General features: G+C 44.3%; 1 protein-coding gene across 1 annotated transcript in view; it reads left to right on the plus strand.

Annotated features, from left to right (window-relative positions):
• The first annotated feature begins 17,396 nt into the window (after window positions 1-17,396).
• The window catches only part of ccdc85a (coiled-coil domain containing 85A), a 1,034,329-nt gene continuing 1,031,041 nt past the window's right edge, over window positions 17,397-20,684 (plus strand). Inside the window, exon 1 of the mRNA XM_070888726.1 lies at window positions 17,397-18,526. Coding sequence (XP_070744827.1) covers window positions 17,488-18,526 — 1,039 coding nt within the window. The 5' untranslated portion in view covers window positions 17,397-17,487. The remainder of the gene's footprint in view (window positions 18,527-20,684) is intronic.

Raw genomic sequence — 20,684 nt, forward strand, 5'->3', positions numbered from 1 at the left:
CAGGGTGAACCTCTCTTATCTGGCACCCTCGGGACCTGGCCTGTGCCAGATAAGAGATTTTGCCGGACAAGGGGAGGTCACGTTAAATTGGATGGTACAGGTACTGAGCAAGGGGATATCGGGGCTGGCTGGCTCAGGGCTGGGAGTGCGGCAGAGAGACCGTGGGGGGCAGTGGATCGTGGCGTCAGGCCAGTGATTGCTGGCATCAGCAGCGAGGAAGGACTTCAAGTTGTTCAAGTCGGAGCGGCCGGGAATGGTGCCGGACGAGGGGTGGTCCGGATAAGGGAGTCCCGGATAATAGAGTTTCAATCAATTAGATTAAGTTCCGCCCAATCAGCCCAGGATCGCATTTTCCGCCAAGAATCAGGGTGTAAGGTCCATTTTCTGCGTCAGACGGAATATTTTCCTTTTTTGTGGAATTTTTCGCCTGCGGTAGTTTTTAAATCTTAGCGGTATTTTGAGCAGCAGTCCGGCGGTGGCGGATTTTTTTGAAATTCTAGCCCTAGGAGTTGACATTCCTTCGTTATTTCCACTCCACCTTCTTCCATCTTTAAAACATTTCCCACCTCCACCTCATCTCCTATCTCTGCTCCTATTTCAAGCCTTATTACCTTCAGGCTTAATTTCTCTAATGCTCTCACAGTCAGCCCCCCTGCCTCTACATTCCACAAACTACAACTTGTTTGGAATGATATGCCCTTGCCCTTCAGAGCCCTGCAGATCCATTACCTGAATTTTTGATGGACTCCACTAGCTCCCCATTCCTCTATATCCTTATTCTGATCTTCAAATGCCTCCACATGAAGTGAATGACCTCCTTAATTCCTATGCCCCATCTCGCGCCCTTCTGACAATGGTTTACTGTATTCCTTATTTCCTGTCTTCTTTGTTCCACCATTGGTGGCTACTCTTTCAAACACCATACCCCTTTCCTCTGGAACTCTCTTCAAAAATCCCTGTGATGTACTTTCACCCTCCCTGCTTCAAAAGCTTACTGGAGACTCTTCTCTTCAGACTTGTTCCATTTATTATTTTCCCTCCTGCTTGGTTCTGTTTCATTTTCTGATCTGTGAAGAACTCTGAGATATCGTTCTGATATTGAGAGGGTTATATAGATGAAAGTTGTTTTCTTGACAGTACAATATGTAATATAGTGATTATACCAGTAGTAACCTACACAACATAATTTAAAACAAAACAATCTTCTATCTTAAAAACCAAGAATGAGAAACTGAAGAGTGCTGCTGTCTTTGTGCCATTTCCAATTGGGTCGCCTGAGGACACTGTCTCTGTGTGTTCCTGCCCCAATTACAGACTGACACTGGTTCCTGGGCAGCATAGGTGTACTTTACATCTGCTACACTATCTAACCCTGGCAAATTATGGACGACAGGAGACCAGAATAATTGAGAATGTCCCATCCAGATAATGTTAAAATGTAAATATTACTAAAAAAATAGAAGAAACGAAAAAGAAAATCCTCCACAGGTGCTAAAATGAGAAGAGCTGATCTTTAGAGAATAATAGAAAACCATCAAATCATAGAAATGACAGCACAGGAGGCCATTGTCCTCGCGCTATCTAATCACACTTCTCCGCTCTTTCCCACAACCAACTATATTCTTCATTATGTTGCAAGTTTATTTATAAATGATTTATAAAACAACAATCTAATCAAAAGTCTCACATATTGCTATAAAATAAGAGAATGAAGCTTGAATGGTCTTGAATGTCATTTAAACACTGAAATAGGATTATTTTAAATAACTTGAAATTTATTTCTAAATAATAATCTTTTATCATTTACAAAATATGCTGGATAGCAAATATTTACTTTTTTAACTCCACACGGCAAAGTTTTAAATACTGTGGAGATTTTTCATCCCAATAACACAAAAGTAGTATAAAGTGGCACAAGGCACGGAATACAAACAATGTTATAACAAAAACAGAAACTGCTGGAAATACACAGGGGATCAATCAGCAACTGTTAATCAAAAAGACTGACATCATATATTATAGATGCAGATCATTTGCCAATACTGACTGGAAGATAAGCAAGCCCCAAAATGAACCGATCAAAAGAAACATGAGAAAGGGAAAGGAACTAGACATCATGAATGTTGATTCCTGCCACTGAGAGGAAGTTAATAGCCAGCAAACAGGTTTTGGGAAAAACTGGAGAACTAAAAACTGGTGGATGATGTATTAATATAATCTCAGCAAGACAATAGAAATGTATTAAAAGAACAAAAGGGTACAATAATAGTGAAAAGGTATGGTGCCAGAGGGACACCAGTACTGTTGCCTTCAAGGCTTGGATCCTATGCAGTTAATGACAAATCCAAAAGCAAACACACCAGACATGTCAAGACCTGTCACCGGGAGGTCTTCATAAAAACTGGTCTTCCCAACATACAGCCCCAATAAGTCTACTCCAGCACCACACAATGCCTGTAGACCAGGAGCTGGAGTCCCCAGCACCCCTCCAAAAGAGAAGTCACTTGGAAGCCAGAATCTTCCCAGATCGGGTTTGGAGGCTGTCAAAATGGCCCTGATTGATATCGGTCGGGATCTTGCTCTGATTGCAAAGAGATTTAGATAGGTTCAGCGAATGGGCTAAGGTTTGGCAGATGGAATACAATGTCGGAAAATGTGAGGTCATCCACCTTGGGAAAAAAAAACAGTAAAAGGGAATATTATTTGAATGGGGAGAAATTACAACATGCTGCAGTGCATAGGGACCTGGGGGTCCTTGTGCATGAAACTCTTTTTGGATCCTTGTGCATGAATCCCAAAAAGTTAGTTTGCAGGTGCAGCAGGTAATCAGGAAGGCGAATGGAATGTTGGCCTTCATTGCGAGAGGGATGGAGTACAAAAGCAGGGAGGTCCTACTGCAACTGTACAGGGTATTGGTGAGGCCACACCTGGAGTACTGTGTGCCGGTTTGGTAACCTTACTTAAGAAAGGATATACTAGCTTTGGAAGGGGTAAAGAGACGATTCACTAGGCTGATTCCGGAGATGAGGGGGTTACCTTATTGTGATAGCTTGAGTAGACTGGGTCTTTACTCGTTGGAGTTCAGAAGGATGAGGGGTGATCTTATAGAAACATTTAAAATAATGAAGGGGATAGATAGGATAGAGGCAGAGAGGTTGTTTCCACTGGTCGGGGAGACTAGAACTAGGGGGCACAGCCTCAAAATACGGGGGAGCCAATTTAAAACTGAGTTGAGAAGGAATTTCTTCTCCCAGAGGGTTGTGAATCTGGGGAATTCTCTGCCCAAGGAAGCAGTTGAGGCTAGCTCATTGAATATATTCAAATCTCAGATAGATAGATTTTTAACCAATAAGGGAATTAAGAGTTATGGGGAGTGGGCGGGTAAGTGGAGCTGAGTCCATGGCCAGATCAGCCATGATCTTGTTGAATGGCGGAGCAGGCTCGAGGGTCTAGATGGTATACTCCTGTTCCTAATTCTTATGTTCTTATGTTCTTATTAATGTTGGGGAAGTCCAGAACCAAGGGTCACAGTCTAAGGATAAGAGGTAAGCCATTTAGGACCAAGATGAGGAGAAACTTCTTCACCCAGAGAGTGGTGAACCTGTGGAATTCTCTTCCACAGAAAGTTGTTGAGGCCAATTCACTAAATATATTCAAAAATGAGTTAGATGTAGTCCTTACTACTAGGGGGATCAAGGGGTATGGCGAGAAAGCAGGAATGGGGTACTGAAGTTGCATGTTCAGCCATGAAGTCATTGAATGGCGGTGCAGGCTCGAAGAGCCGAATGGCCTACTCCTGCACCTATTTTATATGTTTCTATGTTTCTATGATCCTGCTCCGTTTGAGTTTCTGACCTGTCAGATAATCATTCGGATACCAGACCCGACAGCAAGCGGCAGGACAGGTAATTAACATCATTAAAAGATAGTTGAATGCTAGTTCAGCGTCTTCAAAGCAGGCACTTACAATTTTACTAATCTTTTGACAGGTTTGTCATGCCTCGGGGAACATGCCAGGTAAGTTGAGTCGGGTTCTCAGTGACTTTCTATTGCTTTGGCAAGTTGACAACTGCAGACGTGATATGAAAGCCACCAAATCGTCAGGATTTGGAAGAGACTTTTGAGCTGTATGGAAGTGTTTGCAGTGAACTCTCTATTCACTGTCACCTCCTTGGAGCAACCTCTCACCATTGACAGGGTGTTTTTGTCATCTCAATCTTATCTGCCATCTATTCCAACAGAATTGGTGCCCCTGAAAAAATCTCATCTTGGTCCTTAAAATCCCACCACGATCAGCCCCAACACCCACATCACTAAACACAGCAGCATCATCACCAACAATACCAACCTTCTCCGCAATCACTTGATGCTGCACAGTACACAGGGCATTAAAACATTGCTGTCCAGAAGGCCAGTGATGGTCTCACCATGGCCACATTTACTTCAACTCATGCTGCACATCCTGACTGCCACATGATGCGCCAAGTTGGCAACACCCCACACCATTGATACCCACTTGATTTCTTACTGTAGCGTGTACATAATGTCGCACAGCTTGAAGCAAACATCACCTAGTTACTGTTATGTGTATAATTGGAGCTTTTTCCTTTTACTTTTTTGCATGTATTTTTATATTGAAAGCGTAGGGATCCATAAAGCATCGCTGCAATGCCCAACCCATTGTTTTCACACTCATCACCATTGTGGGGGGGTGCCCTTATGTCTTATCATTCACTACAGCTCACTAAGCCACTTCCAAAGGTGCTCAAAAATCTGTCCAAGAACACAAAGTGCTGAAAATAAAGATTTCAATGTTTGACAACACATCAACATTAACTGTACATGAACATTGGCTAAAGGACCTCAGTGCCAACCCTTATGTGTTAGTTGGTATGATTGGACAAGGATGAGGGTGAGTGTGAGGGGTGGCTAGTGAAATTGGGAACTGATAATGTCAATAGAGAGAGAGAGGGATGGATGGAGGTGCAAGGTAAGTTGGTGTGAGTAAGGATGTGCCAGGGTAGGGCAGGCATGGCAGGGTGATGGGGATGTGATGGGTGGCACAGCAGGATGAAGTTGAGTGTGGCTTTACTGTAACGTTTCGTGATCTACTGAGATCATTGAAAGGTTTGCGCCATGGCAGCCTGGTCCTCCTGATGACATCCCTGCTTGTGCCCTCCTCTGCAATGTGCAACCAGGCTGCGTTGGTGTCCTGGGGAGGTCTCTTCTACCCATTGGAAGGGAAGAGGATTTCCCTGTGTGCTGTGTCTCCCTCCATAAGCATGTGGAGGGAGTCATGGGAGACTTGGGTGCAGCTGTGCACCTCTGTGCAGTGCTTGTCATTGCTTGCAGCACCTCAATGTTGCAGAACACTGTCAAAAGCAATGTGCGCAGGGTCCCTTTAAGGAAACCGGCTTATGACGCACCATCAAATTACGTCATCAGACCGGCCTCCTCTTAATTGGCTGTGAAGCCCACAGGATCTCCATCCCGCCGCGTGTGGCGAAATCACGGCCAGAATTTGGAAGACAATAAAAAACGTGAATTTTGTAATTTTGAAATAAAAAGAACAAATGTAATGATGTATGAGTCTATGCCATATTAAATCACATGCAACACTTGCAGTACTACTGATTTTCTTCCTCACAGTCCTACAGGGGAATTTAGGAGGGGGTGCAACATGGTGGTTACAGATTGGCTGTTATATTTGAGTATAAGAGGGGCCAAAATTTCCACCCTCCTTAAGGTCCATTACCAAGGCGAGGCAGTAATGGTGTGGTAAAGCCTTACTGACTTGGGGTCCAACCCCTCTGAAACTGCACCCTGGCCAGGAGTGACGGAAAAGGTTTCCGCCCTGCCCGTGTTCCCGCCCCGTTGGGCACACGCTGACCCTTTACCGACCGGCGCGACCCCTTTCCGCCCCGCGAGGGAAATTGCTCAGCAGGAGCGGAGCCACTGCCGCTCGGTGCCCCCCACAGGTTTCCCCAGGGGGCAGCTTCCACTGGCTGGGCGGCGCATCCGCCCTTAAAGAGGAGGGCACTCCGCCTTGGCTCCCATATTATTGTAATTGTCAGCCGACTCCGAAGTCGGCCTGACAATAGTGGCCACGGGTTCGGTCGGGCCACCAACAGGCAGCCTGACACCCCTACTTGGGTGACGGACAGGTGGCCCAGCCGAAATCCTCCCTGGTTGCCCGTGGGTGCCACTAAAGTGGCTGCAGAATTCGCAGCGGCCCTTTCCTTAAACTGAAGAGGAGGGATGTTGCCACGCATCAGCATGACACAGGATGTCCGCGTCGCACTGACGACACCGCCCACCTTCTGCCCCACTCCAACCGACTTCCGCCCCAAAACCGTCCCAACAAAAAAAAAGTTTTAAGACCTCAATTTTGCGCTATTCTCCGCCCCATGGATTGGGGCGGAGAATAATCTTTTACATCGGAAGGTGCGCCCCGTTTCGAGCCGAGGGCAATTTCAGCCCCAAAATGTATTACTGCAATTATACAGGGCCTTGGTGAGACCACACCTGGAGCATTGTGCACAGTTTTGGTCTCCTTGCTTAAGGAAGGATATACTTGCCATAGAGGAAGTGCAACGAAGGTTCACCAGACTGATTCCTGGAATATGAGGATATTCCTATGAGGAGAGATTGAGTAGACTAGGCCTATATTCTCTCGAGTTTGGAAGAATGAGAGGTGATCTTATTGAAACATACAAAATTCTTACAGGGTTTGACAGGGAGGATGTTTCCCCTGGCTGGGGAGTCGAGAACCAGAGGTCATAGTCTCAGAATAAGGAGTCAGCCATTTAGGACTGAGATGAGGAGAAATTTCTTCTCAGAGGGTGGTGAATCTTTGGAATTCTCTACCCCAGAAGGCTGTGGATGCTCAGTCATTGAGTATATTCAAGACAGAGATCGACAGATTTTTGCACATTAATGGAATCAAGGGATATGGGGATTGTGCAGGAAAGTTGAGTTGAGGTAGAAGATCAGCCATGATCTTATTGAATGGTGGAGCAGACTCAAGGGGCCGAATGGCCTAATCCTACTCATATTTATTATGTTCTTATGTTGTTATATACCCTGCCCATTTTCCTTTCCAGTGACTTCAGGCACAGTTTATAATGGCTGGCATATCCGTGCCCATGCCAAAGTAAACTTTTACCTCCTTAGTGTCAGGAATATATTATTTCGTTTTTGGTACATTTGTCATGATTTGCTGCTGGAAAAAATGGTAAGATTCTTCTGTGGCATAATTGCTGAAGGCTGGGTCACATGTTATGACAAATATATACCCACATATATACACACAAGTACGTGTGCATATAATGATCTCAATAGCCCTCTGTAATATTGTAATACTGTTGTGACATCATAGATAGTTATCACAGTCATGAATCAATGTCGTTTTGACTCTATCAATAGAATTGTTTCAAAATTTAGGTGTTGTGCTGATGCTGATGTCCCTACTCAAGAGCTGTGAAACTTAATTGCTGCATTGTCAGCACAGCAGGTGATAGAGAAATTCTATATGCGATGCACTATGGAATTTGTAACATCAAGTAGCAGGAAAAGATTCTCAACTGTAACACCTTGTCCGGAGCAGGACTGTAACTATGTTGCTAAAGGCACCAATTGGAGTAACCAAGACACTTGGTAAAAAATATCGGATAATTTATTTTCAGGACTGCAGTATACTCATAACTAAAGGCAGGACAACTGCCCAGTGCTAGCCAATGAAAGTACTTCAAAGACACCCCGAATCAAAATTGCCTGGAAAGTCACAGTTAAGGTATGGAGAGTGCAATGGAGAATGTAGTCTATGATGGATCTTGGCAATACAAATAAATCAACATTAAGCATTGCAAGATCCCCAAAAATAACAACTAGATGAACTAAACAAAATATGTGAATGGCCAAATTATGGCAAATGCAATTTAATGCAGAAAAGAGATTAAGCATTAGCAGGAAAAATGGGCATTTTTTGTGAATGGTGTTGAAAGAGCTAAGGGGAAAGTTGAGAGTTGGGACTCTTAGTTTACTCGATGCTCAACTGTGTTCAGTTTTGGTCACCAAGAAACAAGGGAGCTATTCAAGCACTGGAGGCAATGCAATGGAGATCCTTTAGTATCAGGGATCTGAGTTATGAAGAAAGACTGGAGAAACTTGGGCTGATCAGTCTAGAAAGGAGGCACCGGAGAGGTAATTTTAGAGGTATACGGGCAATGTTCCCTTGAAGGTGCGTGGCCGTGCAATAATTTGTAAGGTCCCCCGCTCTGAAATAGCCGGGCCGCACGCACACAACAGTGAGCTGGAGCGAGGGAGGGGCTAAGCATAAAAACAACAACTTTTATTTATATAGCGCCTTTAATGTAGTAAAACATCCCAAGGCGCTTCACAGGAGTGTTATCAAAAAAACAAAAAATTGACACTGAACGGTATGTTAGGGCAGAAAACCAAAAGCTTGGTCAAAGAGGTAGGTATTAAGGAGTGTCTTAAAGGAGGGAAGAGAAGTAGAGAAGTGGCGAGATTTACAGAGGAAATTCCAGAGCTTAGGACCTAGGCAGCTGAAAGCACGGACACCAATGGTAGAGCATTTAAAATCGGGGATGTTCAAAAGACCAGAATAGGTGGAGTGCAGAGGTCTAGGAGGATTATAGGACTAGAGGAGATTACAGAAATAAGGAGGGGCGAAGTCATCGAGAGATTTGTAAACAAGGATGAGAATTTTAAAATCGAGGCGTTCCTTAACTGGGAGCCAATGTAGGTCAGCGAGCACAGGGGAGCTAGGTGAACGGGACTTGGTGTGAGATAAGGATACAGGTGGCAGAGTTTTGGATGACCTCAAATTTATGAAGGGTAGAACTACGGAAGCCGGCCAGGAGTTGGAATAGTCAGGTCCAGAGGTGATGAAGGCATGGATAAGGGTTTTGGCAGCGGATAAGTTGTGGTAAGGCGAAGACGGGCAATATTACGAAGGTGGAAATGGGCAGTCTTAGTGAAAGAACGGATATGAGGTAGGAAGCTCAATTTGTGATGAAATATGACACCAAGGTTGCAAACAAACCCAGCAGCCAAAGCGCGAGCGGCTGGAGAGAGAGTGGGGAAAAGTGCAGCTGAGCCTGTGATTGGGGGAGAATTCCCGGTGGGCTGGTAGGAGCGGCAGCGTGCAGCAAAGTCTGTGAATGACTTTGAATCTTTCCCTAGCAGTCACGAGCATGCTCAGGGTGTGCACGGTTGCTAGGATACAATTTGAATGAGCGTAGACTTGTTCGAATAGCAAGGGAGACCGGCAGGAAGTGGAGACATTGGATATAATCCCATTCATTGTTTTGGGAATCGACAGTGAACTGGGAAGTGAGGTAACACTTAAAGCAGTCCGTGGGCTGTATCTGGCCCCCCCAGTTCATTCTATCCAGCCCGCTGGAGCTCAAGCTGCACATTTGTCTGAGACAAGGGAGGTGTACCAAGGAGACCTCGCTCAGGGTTACTGCGGCCTGGGAGTAGGCTGCGACCCTGAACTGGGATAATTAAAAAAAATAAAGTTGCCGTGACCGCTGCTATATGTCTGATACAGATCTGCTTCCCTTTTGCATCTCAGAACTGGCCTAACATCTGTCTGCGGCTCTCACCCTGCTCTAGTTCCATGAACCACTTTTCTAAAACCCGCCAAATCTGCCGCTCATTGCTGGCCGGTGGGAGCACTGCTGCGCTGGACGTGCCTCCTCCGTTGAGTCATGCCGGCTCATCTCGACGACTCTTTTACTGAAGAAAGAGACCAGTGCTGTGTCTTTCCTCTCCAAAACAGATAAGGATTCAGTATATGTATATACAATCCTCTGGACAAATTAATCCAATGACATAGTAAACTGCAAAAATTTTTATATGTTACATAGGTTGCATAAAAAAATCTTGCATCGTATTGGCACTAATCACCAAGTCTTTAAACGCTGCAAATGGAAGATAATATTTGGCAAATGTGAATAATCATTCTTTTTTAAAATATGAATAAAATTAAATTTTTTGATCAGTTTAACTATAAATGGTATAGAAGGCACGGAATTTCTAAAATGCATTCAAGAGAACTTTTTTAGTCAGTATGTAACAAGCCCAACACGGGAGGGGGCGGTCCTGGATTTAGTTTTGGGGATTGAAGCTGGGCAGGTGCAAGGAGTATCAGTGGGAGAACGCTTGGGTGCCAGTGACCATAATTCATAAGATTCAAGGTAGTTATGGATAAGGACAAGGATAGACCTGGAATAAAAGTCCCAAATTGGGGAAAAGCTAACTTTGCTAAAGTTGAGAAGTGATTTGGCCATAGTGGACTGGAAACAGCTACTTGAAGGTAAATCATGTCGCAACAGTGGGAGGCATTCAAGGAGGAGATCCGGAGGGCTCAGGTCAAACATGTGCCGTTAAAGAAAAAAGGTGGGAATAACAATTCTAGAGCCCCCTGGATGTCTAGGGACCAACAGGGGAGGATAAAGAAAAAAAGGGAAGCTTATGTCATATACCAACGGCTAAATCTGTAGAATCTCTGGAGGAATATAGAAAGTTCAGAGGTAAAATTAAAAAGGATATTAGGAATGCTAAGAGAGAGCATGAAAAATTCTAGGCAAGTAAAATGAAGGAAAACCCAAAAATGTTCTATAAATATACTAAGATCAAGAGGATAACTAAAGAAAGATAAGGGCCTATTATTAGACACCATGAAGGTAAACTGTGTGTGGAGGCGGAAGATGTGGGTATACTTCTTAATGAATACTTTGCGTCTGTTTTCACAAAGGAAAGGGGCAATGTAGATACTGTTATCAAGGAGGAGTGTGAAACTCTGGATGAAATAAACATAGTGAGAGAGGAGGTATTAAGGGGATTAGCAGCTTTGAAAGTGAGTAAGTCCCCAGGCCCGGATTAAATGTATCCCAGGCTGTTGAGCGAAACAAGAGAGGAAATAGCAGAGGCTTTGACCACCATTTTCCAGTCCTCTTTGGATTCAGGCATGGTGTTGGAGGACTGGAGGACTGCTAATGTGGTACCCTTGCTTAAGAAGGGAGAAAGAGATAGGCCGAGTAATTACAGGCCTGTCAGCCTAACCTCAGTGGTGGGAAAATTATTGGAAACAATCCTGAAGGACAGGGTTATTGTGTTCCTAACACAGATGAGGCTGCACACAGGGAGGTTAAAGTAACAGTGACCTCAGTCTTTAATAAGACACTCCAGAGTGAGGAACAGGCCTTAGGGGCCGACTTATATACAGTGCTCTCAAGGGATGCTGGGATCCCTTGGAACTTCAGGGGATGAGCTCCCTGGTGGCGGAACATGGGAGTGCATGCTTTACAGATGCACAACAAGGATAAATCTACATTTAGAAAAGCATGGATTAATCAGGAACAGTCAGCACGGATTTGTTAAGGGAAGATCGTGTTTGACTAACCTGATTGAATTTTTCGAAGAGGTAATCAGGTGGGTCGATGACGGTAGGGCGTACGATGTAATATATATGAACTGTAGCAAAGCTTTTGATAAGGTCCCACATGGCAGACTTATCACGAAGGTAAAAGCCCATGGGATCCAGGGCAAAGTGTCAAGTTGGATCCCAAATTGGTTCAGAGGCAGGAAGCAAAGGGTAATGGTTGATGGATGTTTGTGTGACTGGAAGGATGTTTCCAGTGGGGTTCCGCAGGGCTCAGTACTGGGTCCCTTGCTTTTTGTGATATACATCAACGATCTAGATTTGAATTTAGGGAATATGATTAAGAAGTTTGCAGATGACACTAAAATTGGCTGTGTGCATGATAATAAAGAGGAAATTCATGGACTGCAAGATGATATCAATCTACTGGTCAGGTGGACAGAACAGTGGCAAATGGAATTTAATTCAGAGAAGTGTGAGGTAATGCATTTGGGGAGGACTAATAAGAAAAGGGTATACATATTAAATGGTATGACACTGAGAAGTGTAGATGAACAAAGGGACCTTGAAGTGCTTGTCCACAGATCCCTGAAAGTAGCAGGCCAGGTGGATAAGGTGGTTAAGAAGGGCATATGGAATGCTTGCCTTTATTGGCCAAGGCATTGAATACAGGAGCAGGGCGGTTATGCTTAAATTGTATAATACACTGGTTAGGTCACAGCTGGAATACTGTGTGCAGTTCTGGTTGCCATATTATAGGAAGGACGTGATTGCACAAGAGAGAGGGCAGAGGAGATTTACTAGGATGCTGCTTGGAATGGAGAATCTTAGCTTTGAGGACAGATTAGAAAGGCTGGGGTTGTTCTCTTTGGAACAGAGGAGGCTGAGGGGAGACCTCATTGAGGTGTATAAAATTTTGAGGGGCCTGGATATAGTGGATAGCAAGGGCCTATTTCCCTTGGTGCAGGGGTCAATTACGAGGGGGCATAGGTTTAAAGTGGTTGGTGGAAGGTTTAGAGGGGATTTGAGCGGAAGCTTCTTCACGCAGAGGGTTGTGGGGGTCTGGAACTCACTGCCTGGAAGGGTGGTAGAGGCAGAAACCCTCACCACATTTAGAGCCCAAGTTTCAGCTGGAGTTGCTCCAATTTTTTTGGAGCAACTAGTTTAATTTGGAGTATCTTAGAAATTGCAATTCTCGGCATTTAGTTTGCTCCAGTTTTAGTGAGTTAGTTTAGTTTTGTTTTAATTCAGTTTTTTTTCAAAAGGGGGCGTTACCAGCCACTTATGCCTGTTTGGCAAGTTTGGGCAGCGAAATGTTACTCCAAACTAACTTAGAACAGAGTAAGTGTCGACTTTTGTACACTCAGAAAAACCTTGTGTACACTTTAGAATTAGGTGCAAGTAGCCAGAGGTGTGGGGTGGGGGGAAGAGAAGTTAGAGGGAAGTTAGGGGATTTTCCAAAGCATGAAACATTTCACTTTTACCAATAAAGAGCCATCATCAATAATAAATAATGAATGATTCATGATTCAATAAATCAACCAATAAATCAGTCAAAAAAAATTAAAATATTAAAAATTAAAAAAAATCAATCAATAAATAAAAGATTTTAAGTTTCTACTCACCTACTGCAGCACCTATCCGTTCGGGAGCACAGGGGGCCCTCCAATAGCCTGTCGAAGAGCTGGTTGGGCGGACCCCACCACTGAGGAGATGTTCGGGTGGGGCCCGCCACCAGGGAGGAGTTCGGGCGGGACCCGCTACCGAAGAGCTGCTGGTCGGATGGGCCTCGCTGCTGAGGAGGTAAGGGCAGAGGCGAGGCGAGGGATGGTGAGGCAGGCAGGCCACTCGGCCCGGGATAGGAGTGGCGAACATCGCGACGTCCCTTCGGCCAGGGATAGAGTCGCCCGGTGACAGGACCCGCTGGGAGGTCCAGGAGCTACTGCGCACATGCGCAGCTGCCGACACTCTTTTTGGCGCAGGGCTGTAGCTCCGCCCCCAGCTGCGTGTGCTGAGCTGCGCCGATTGCTAAACAGGCCTGTTGAACACTGAGAATTGCGAGGTAAGTTTTAGGCACGCTTTTAATTCTACAAAATAGGCGGGCCTCTCTGAGGTGCGCCGTTCTGCAGGACAGCCTAAACTTGGGCCCTTAATAGCTGCTTGGATGGGCACTTGAAGTGCCGTAACCTGCAGGATTACGGACCTAGAGCTGGTAAGTGGGAGTAGACTGGATAACCTTTTCTTGGCTGGCGCAGATACGATGATAAGTTCTTCAGGGAATCTAATATGGCCAGGATGATCTCCTGGAATAGTTTTGATTGCCTGGATGGGTCGGAGAGGAATTTTCCCAGATTTTTTTTCCGCAATTGGCCGAGGTTTTTATCTGGTTTTTGCCTCTCCCAGGAGATCACATGGCTCCGGTAAGGGTGGAGTGTAGAATGTTTTGATGTAAGGGGTGTCACAGTTGTGTGGGGCAGACTGGTTGGGCTGGATGCTCTTTACCTGTACGACATTGTTCATTGTTCAAGGTTTATATGTAACCTTCAGGGCTGTTGACCGAAGGCCGTGTGGTTCTTTGTCGGCTGGTGTGGACACGATGGGCTGAGATGGCCTCCTTCTGCGCTGTAAGTTTCTATGTTTCTAAGTTTTAAATATAATGTAAACCTACAAATGAGACACACTCAGAATCACTAGGACATTCATCCTACCACTCTGATTACCATCACATATAATGCTAGTTCTCTTTCTGCAGGAGATTTTAAAATATATCATTGTAGGAATATATTTTCAAACAATATTATTTTCCAATATTACTAATTACATATACAATATTATATAGATAGCAAAAAGAATGGTGTGCTCCACTCCCGGTACCCAGAGTACGATGGCAGGGGAGTTCTCATTGCTATCTTAGACATGGGAATGGATCCCGGACCACAAGGACTCCAGGTAACGTCACGCAATTGTAGTTCAGGTCTTGCGAAGACTCGGGCTCCTGTACTCAGCGCACTGAAAAGAGAACACTTCTTGGTTGGAGGCCCTGCAGGCTCGAGCCACATAGACTTTCAGTACAACATGTAATCGATTGATCAATGATTTCATTCATTTAATAATGGAAGATTTTACTATTTTACACTACAATTTATGTATTTAAGATAGTATCTGAATTTATGTTTAAGAACATAAGAACGTAATTAATAGGAGCAGGAGTAGGCTGATCTGATCATGGACTCAGCTCCGCTTCCCTGCCCGTTCCCCATAACTCTTTATTCCCTAATCGCTCAAAAATCTGTCTATCTCCGCCTTAAATATATTCAATGACCCAGCCTCCAGAGCTCTCTAGGGCAGAGAATTCCAAAAGATTTAGAACCCTCTGAGAGAAGAAATTCCTCTTCATCTTTGTTTTAAATGGGCGGCCCCTTATTCTAAGACTATGTTTCCTAGTTTTAGTTTCTCCGATGCGTGGAAATATCCTCTCTGCATCCACTTTGTCGAGCCCCCTCATTATCTTATAAGTTTCAATAAGATCACCTCTCATTCTTCTGAACTCCAATGTGTATAGGCCCAATCTACTCAATCCATCCTCATTAGTTAACCCCCTCATCTCTGGAATCAACCTAGTGAACCTTCTCTGAACAGCCTCCAATGCAAGTATATCCTTCCTTAAATACGAGACTAAAACTGTATGCAGTACTCCAGATGTGGCCTCACCAATACCTGTACAGTTGTAGCAGGGCTTCTCTGCTTTTATACTCTATCCCCCTTGCAATAAAGGCCAACATTCTAATTGCCTTCCTGATTACTTGCTGTACTTGCATACTAACTTTCTGTGTTTCATGCACAAGGACCCCCAAGTCTCTGTACTGCAGCACTTTGCAATTTTTCTCCATTTAAATTATAATTTGCTTTTCTATTATTTCTGCCAAAGTGGATAACCTCACATTTTCCCATGTTATACTCCATCTGCCAAATTTTTGCCCACTCACTTAGCCTGTCTATATCCCTTTGCAGATTTTTTGTGTCCTCCTCACAATTTGCTTTCCCATCCATCTTTGTATCATCAGCAAACTTGGCTACATTACACTCGGTCCCTTCATCCAAATCATTAATATAGATTATAAATAGTTGAGAACCCAGCACCGATCCCTGCGGCACCCCACTAGTCACTGTTTGCCAACCAGAAAATGACTCATTTATCCCGACTCTCTGTTTTCTGTTAGTTAGCCAATCCTCTATCCATGCTAATATATTACCCCCAACCCCATGAACTTTTATCTTGTGCAGTAACCTCTTATGTGGCACCTTATCGAATGCCTTTACGAAATCCAAATACACATCCACTGGTTCCCCCTTATCCACTCTGCAAATTACATCCTCAAAGAACTCCAGCAAATTTATCAAACATGATTTCCCTTTCATAAAACCATGTTGGCTCTGCTTGATTGAATCATGCTTTTCCAAATGTCCTGCTATTGCTTCCTTAATAATGGACTCCAGCATTTTCCCAACGACAGATGTTAGGCTAACTGGTCTATAGTTTTCTGCTTTTTGTCTGCCTCCTTTTTTAAATAGGGGCATTACATTTGCGATTTTCAGATCCGCTGGGACCATCCCAGAATCCAGGGAATTTTGGTAGATTACAACCAATGCATCCACTATCTCTGCTGCTACTTCTGTTAAGACCCTTGAATGCAAGCCATCAGATCCAGGGAACTTGTCCATTTTTAGTCCCATTATTTTACCTAGTACTATTTCATTAGTGATAGTGATAGTATTAAGTTTCTCCCTCCCTATAGCTCCTTGATTATCCACAATTGGGATGTTTTTAGTGACTTCTACTGTGAAGACCGATACAAAATATTTGTTCAACGTCTCTGCCATTTTCCATGTTTATGTTGTTATTTATGCAATGCTCTCCCTTAATTTTTTTCGTGCATGCTCTCTTTAAATTTACGTGCGCAGTATCTCTTCTAGTGGCAGGAGCTGGTGAGCGGCCTGCGCGGGATCTCGCGATTGCTGTGCGGCGCACACCTTCGGGGAAAACATTGATGTGCTGCCCTCCTCAACAGATCACCAAAACTTGTTAAGTGGCATTCCAGCCCAAATAATTGCCCACCCCTGCTTTAAGTGGTTATGATTGTTGTAAATTTGCTCATGGACAAAAACGTTGTGTTCAGCAAACCGCAGTAACAAATAAAAATTCGAGGGAATACTGCATACAAGATAATAAATCGTATGGAAAACCGTTCATCCAAAATACAATTTTAAACAGGAGGAGTCGGACAAGAGACACAAGATGAAAATGCTAAAAGATCAGTTTAGGACTGATCTCTGGACATTCTTCTTCAAGCAATGAGTGATCAATACAAAAGCAAAATACCTCGAACGCTGGAAATCTGAAATAAAAACAGAAAATGCTGGGAATATTCAGCAGGTCAGGCAGCATCTGTGGAGAGAGAAACAGAGTTAACATTCCACGTCGTTGACCCTTTGTCGGTACTGGAAAAAGTTGAAGAAGCAACAGATTTTTAAGCAAGTGTAGGGGCAGGGAAAGTGAGCGAGTGATCAATACTGAGCAATGGATTTTCAAGAGTGGTGGGAATGAAAACCCTGGCATCATTTGAGAAACAATTAGATGCAGCAATGGGGGGGGGCGGGATTTCAGGGTTTACTTTCGGGGCAGATGAATGAAAACGGGCCGCAGGTTGTGACTTTGAGAGCGGAGGAGCTTGGGACGGACAGTGCTGGTTACACGATTGAAAGACTACAAGTCCCAGGCAGCACTGCGCGCGCCCCCTCGGCGAGCATGCGCAGTGACCTCCCCCCGCTCGCTCTGGAAGAGCCCGGGCGATTCTCCTCGCGCCGCATCGCGACCAGTGAGAGACACAGGGACAGAGTGAGCTAGTGCTCCGCTCCTCTCGCACTGTGCCGGCAGCGTGCAGCCGCTGCTCCAAAAAAAAACCCCAACCATGCTCCACACTAACCCAATCATTTGCCATTCTTAAAGTCTCTTTCATTATATTTTTTTTGTTAAACTGTTATTGGGAGGGAAGGAGGGGGAAAAGAAAAAAAAAATGACTAAAAACGCGGAAGGCTCGAGGGAGGACCTGTCTAAAATTGCGGACGAAGAGCTGATGAAGTGGAGCAAGGAGGAGCTGGTGAGGAGACTCCGGAGATCCGACGCCGAGAAGATGACGGTCATGATCGATCACAGCAACCTGATCAAAGAAGTGAACCGGCGGCTGCAGGTGCACCTGACCGAGATCCGGGGGCTGAAAGACGTGAACCAGAAACTGCAGGAGGACAACCAGGAGCTGCGGGACCTCTGCTGCTTCCTGGACGACGACCGGCAGAAAGGGAAGAAGGTGTCCCGGGAGTGGCAGCGGCTGGGCAGGTACACTGCGGGGGTGATGCGCAAAGAAGTTGCCTTGTATTTGCAAAAAACGAAGGAGCTGGAGGTGAAGCAGGACGAGGTGGTGAAGGAGAATCTGGAGCTGAAGGAGATGTGCCTGCTGCTGGACGAGGACAAGGGCGCCGGCAGCCGGTGCTCCATAGACAGTCAGTCCAGCCTGCTGCACCTGAGCGCCACAAGTGGTCTGAGGGACGTTGGCGACGGCAGCAGCACCTCCAGCACAGGTAGCACCGACAGCCCCGACCATCACAAACAGTTGGCGGGAGGGAGCCCCGAGCACCTGCAGAAACCCCGGGCTGCGAGCGGGGGCAGCCCCGAGCACCTGCAGAAACACCGGGGGGGCAGCCCCGAGCACCCCAAGCAAAGCCTGAGCACCGGCAGCCCCGAGCTTCTGCCCAAGCACATGGGCGGGAGCCCCGAGCACCTCCAGAAACACCTCAGCTCCAGCCCCGAGCACCCGAAGCACATGACGATTGGCACCCCGACTCCCGAGCATCTGCAGCAGCAGCAGCAGCACCGCGGCGGCAGCCCCGAGCGCCTCAAACAGCATTACGGAGGCAGCCCCGAGCATCTCAAACACCTGGGCGGCGGCGGCAGCAGGGAAGGAACTCTGCGGAGACCCTCGGCAGCGGCGGCGGCGGCGGCAGCAGCAGCAGACGAGCTTTCGCCTCATCACAGAAGTGTATACAATGGGATGAATGGTGGGTTGGTAGACCTACTGAAACCACAGGTGTTTTTGCAGAGACTACAAGCACATAGCCACAATATCTGATTTTGCGTTTGGGCTTAATGCATTGATTTCAGTGCATTAATAGAATGCGTTGTCTGACCACATGCAGCAATAACGCGTGTGCTCAATAATGACATGAAACTTACTGATGCATGTTCGTTTGCTTATGCATCATACCTATCGTTTATGGTATTGTAATACCTACAAATTGTTAATTTTAAAATTAGCCAGTAGACCAATTTGCAGGTCTTTAATTGTAGCACAAAAATTTATGCATGAAATCAATGCATTTATATTACAGTATATTAAAAACACTTCTTTAGACCAAAAATACAAAATGTTTTCAGACAATAACAAAACCCACAAAAGAGTAGCACCTTTTGTTTGTGAAGTTTCATAAGATTCCTATTTAAAATTCAGCTGCACAGGTTATTTAATGCACTCTTAATAAATTAAAACCATTTATTCTCCACCTAGAGGAATAATTTCCATTGCACGACAAACTGATGCCCCCCCTCGTGTGGCACAGTACACAAGTCTGACAGGCTTACATTGTGTAACTGTATCTTATGTACCCATTTGTCTGGTAAAATGCATATAAAATATTTTCCGTATCAACATATTGGATAAATAGTATTCAGCCTGTCTTCAGTAGGAATATATAAGTGGGACCCTAATTGTGGGATTTTTAGGCCTTTGGTGCTGTGTATATAATTAAAGTCCATTAGGATGAAAGACTTTATATTGCTTTTGTAATAATGAAAGCTACTTATTAGATTACTTGCAATTAGTTGAATTGCAGATCATTTAGGAAAAAATGATTTTATTCTTTGAAATGGTTTGTGCCTTTCTGCAAAAAGATATATAAAACAAACCCCATCATATTGACACAAATATCTGAGTTTCATATTTAAGCCTTATTCAATTGTACATATATAAAATAATTTAGTTGTAAATGCATTTTATAGACTTTGACTCAAGCTGGATTTTGTAGTTAACTGAAATTAAAAGGGGAAACCCCAAAATTTCAACAGTATCCAGCAATTTGGGTCAGGCAAATGAAATTTAATGAATGTACTTGCGTAGAATTAAGGCTCTAAAACAAGCTAGTCTGTCTATTTCATGCTGAATATTGTACTGCTTATTTTTTAAAAAGGTAATGCCCAGGTTTAATTGATATGTTTTTCATTTTGTTAATTAATCGAACATAAGGTATCCTAATTATCTGTAATTTTCCAGAACATTTATTTCTGTTACAGTTAATGTTTGTGCTTCTTGAGGGAAGGAATTAAAAGAACTGCAAAGTTTAATACCAGTGTACAATTGGAAGATCATGATCACAAAAGAGAGTCAGAGAGGTTTGGGGGTCAAGCGTTTTTGAGTGCTCTAGTGGGCTAACTGGAATCACCGAGCCAATTTTGGCTTTAATTGAAATTCAGGTTGGTTTCAGGAGCCAAGCCATAGATTGTTGATTTGGTTCCAAACCATTAAAATCTGATGCCTGAAGCAGGATCTTAAGTGTTCTTGGATTTCTGTATGTCCGTGCTTAACATTGGATTGGGTAGCACACTCGGTATGAATATTGCCTCTCATTTCAGAGACCTGGGTCTGAATCCAGCCCAAACTCTCAGTGATAAGACTTTCAAGTGAAATAGATTTGCCAATTTTAGTTAATTCCCAAATAGGTGCGAGTCCAAAGCATAACATTTTCTGTATCTTAAAATTAATTTACCAATATTACTAAGCAAAGCTACAGTGGTGTGCTTGTCTGAGGTCAGGATTAAGGCATGTCGTTGGCACTATTGCAGAATCTTTACTCTGTATTTAATCCACACTATTGGTAATCTGTCTTGATGCTAATTCAGTGTGCAATAGCAAAAACATTTCAATTCCTTATTTAGCACAAAACAATTAAATTGTTTGCTCCAGTTATGGAAGTAGAATGCCCAGAATAAATCAAATTGGAATCAAACAGTGAATGCAATAATCAGTGAAAAGATTATGGAGTTAATTGTAATCCAAACTGTATCTGCGTTGCTGTAACAGTCCTTTATGCCCAATGCACAGATTAGTAAAGGGAGTGTTACTCAAGGCTGAGTGGCATGGGAATGTGGGATGCACTGGCCATT

This window comes from Pristiophorus japonicus, chromosome 9 (genome assembly GCF_044704955.1).
Source record: "Pristiophorus japonicus isolate sPriJap1 chromosome 9, sPriJap1.hap1, whole genome shotgun sequence".
In the NCBI taxonomy this organism is placed as follows: Eukaryota; Metazoa; Chordata; class Chondrichthyes; family Pristiophoridae; genus Pristiophorus; species Pristiophorus japonicus.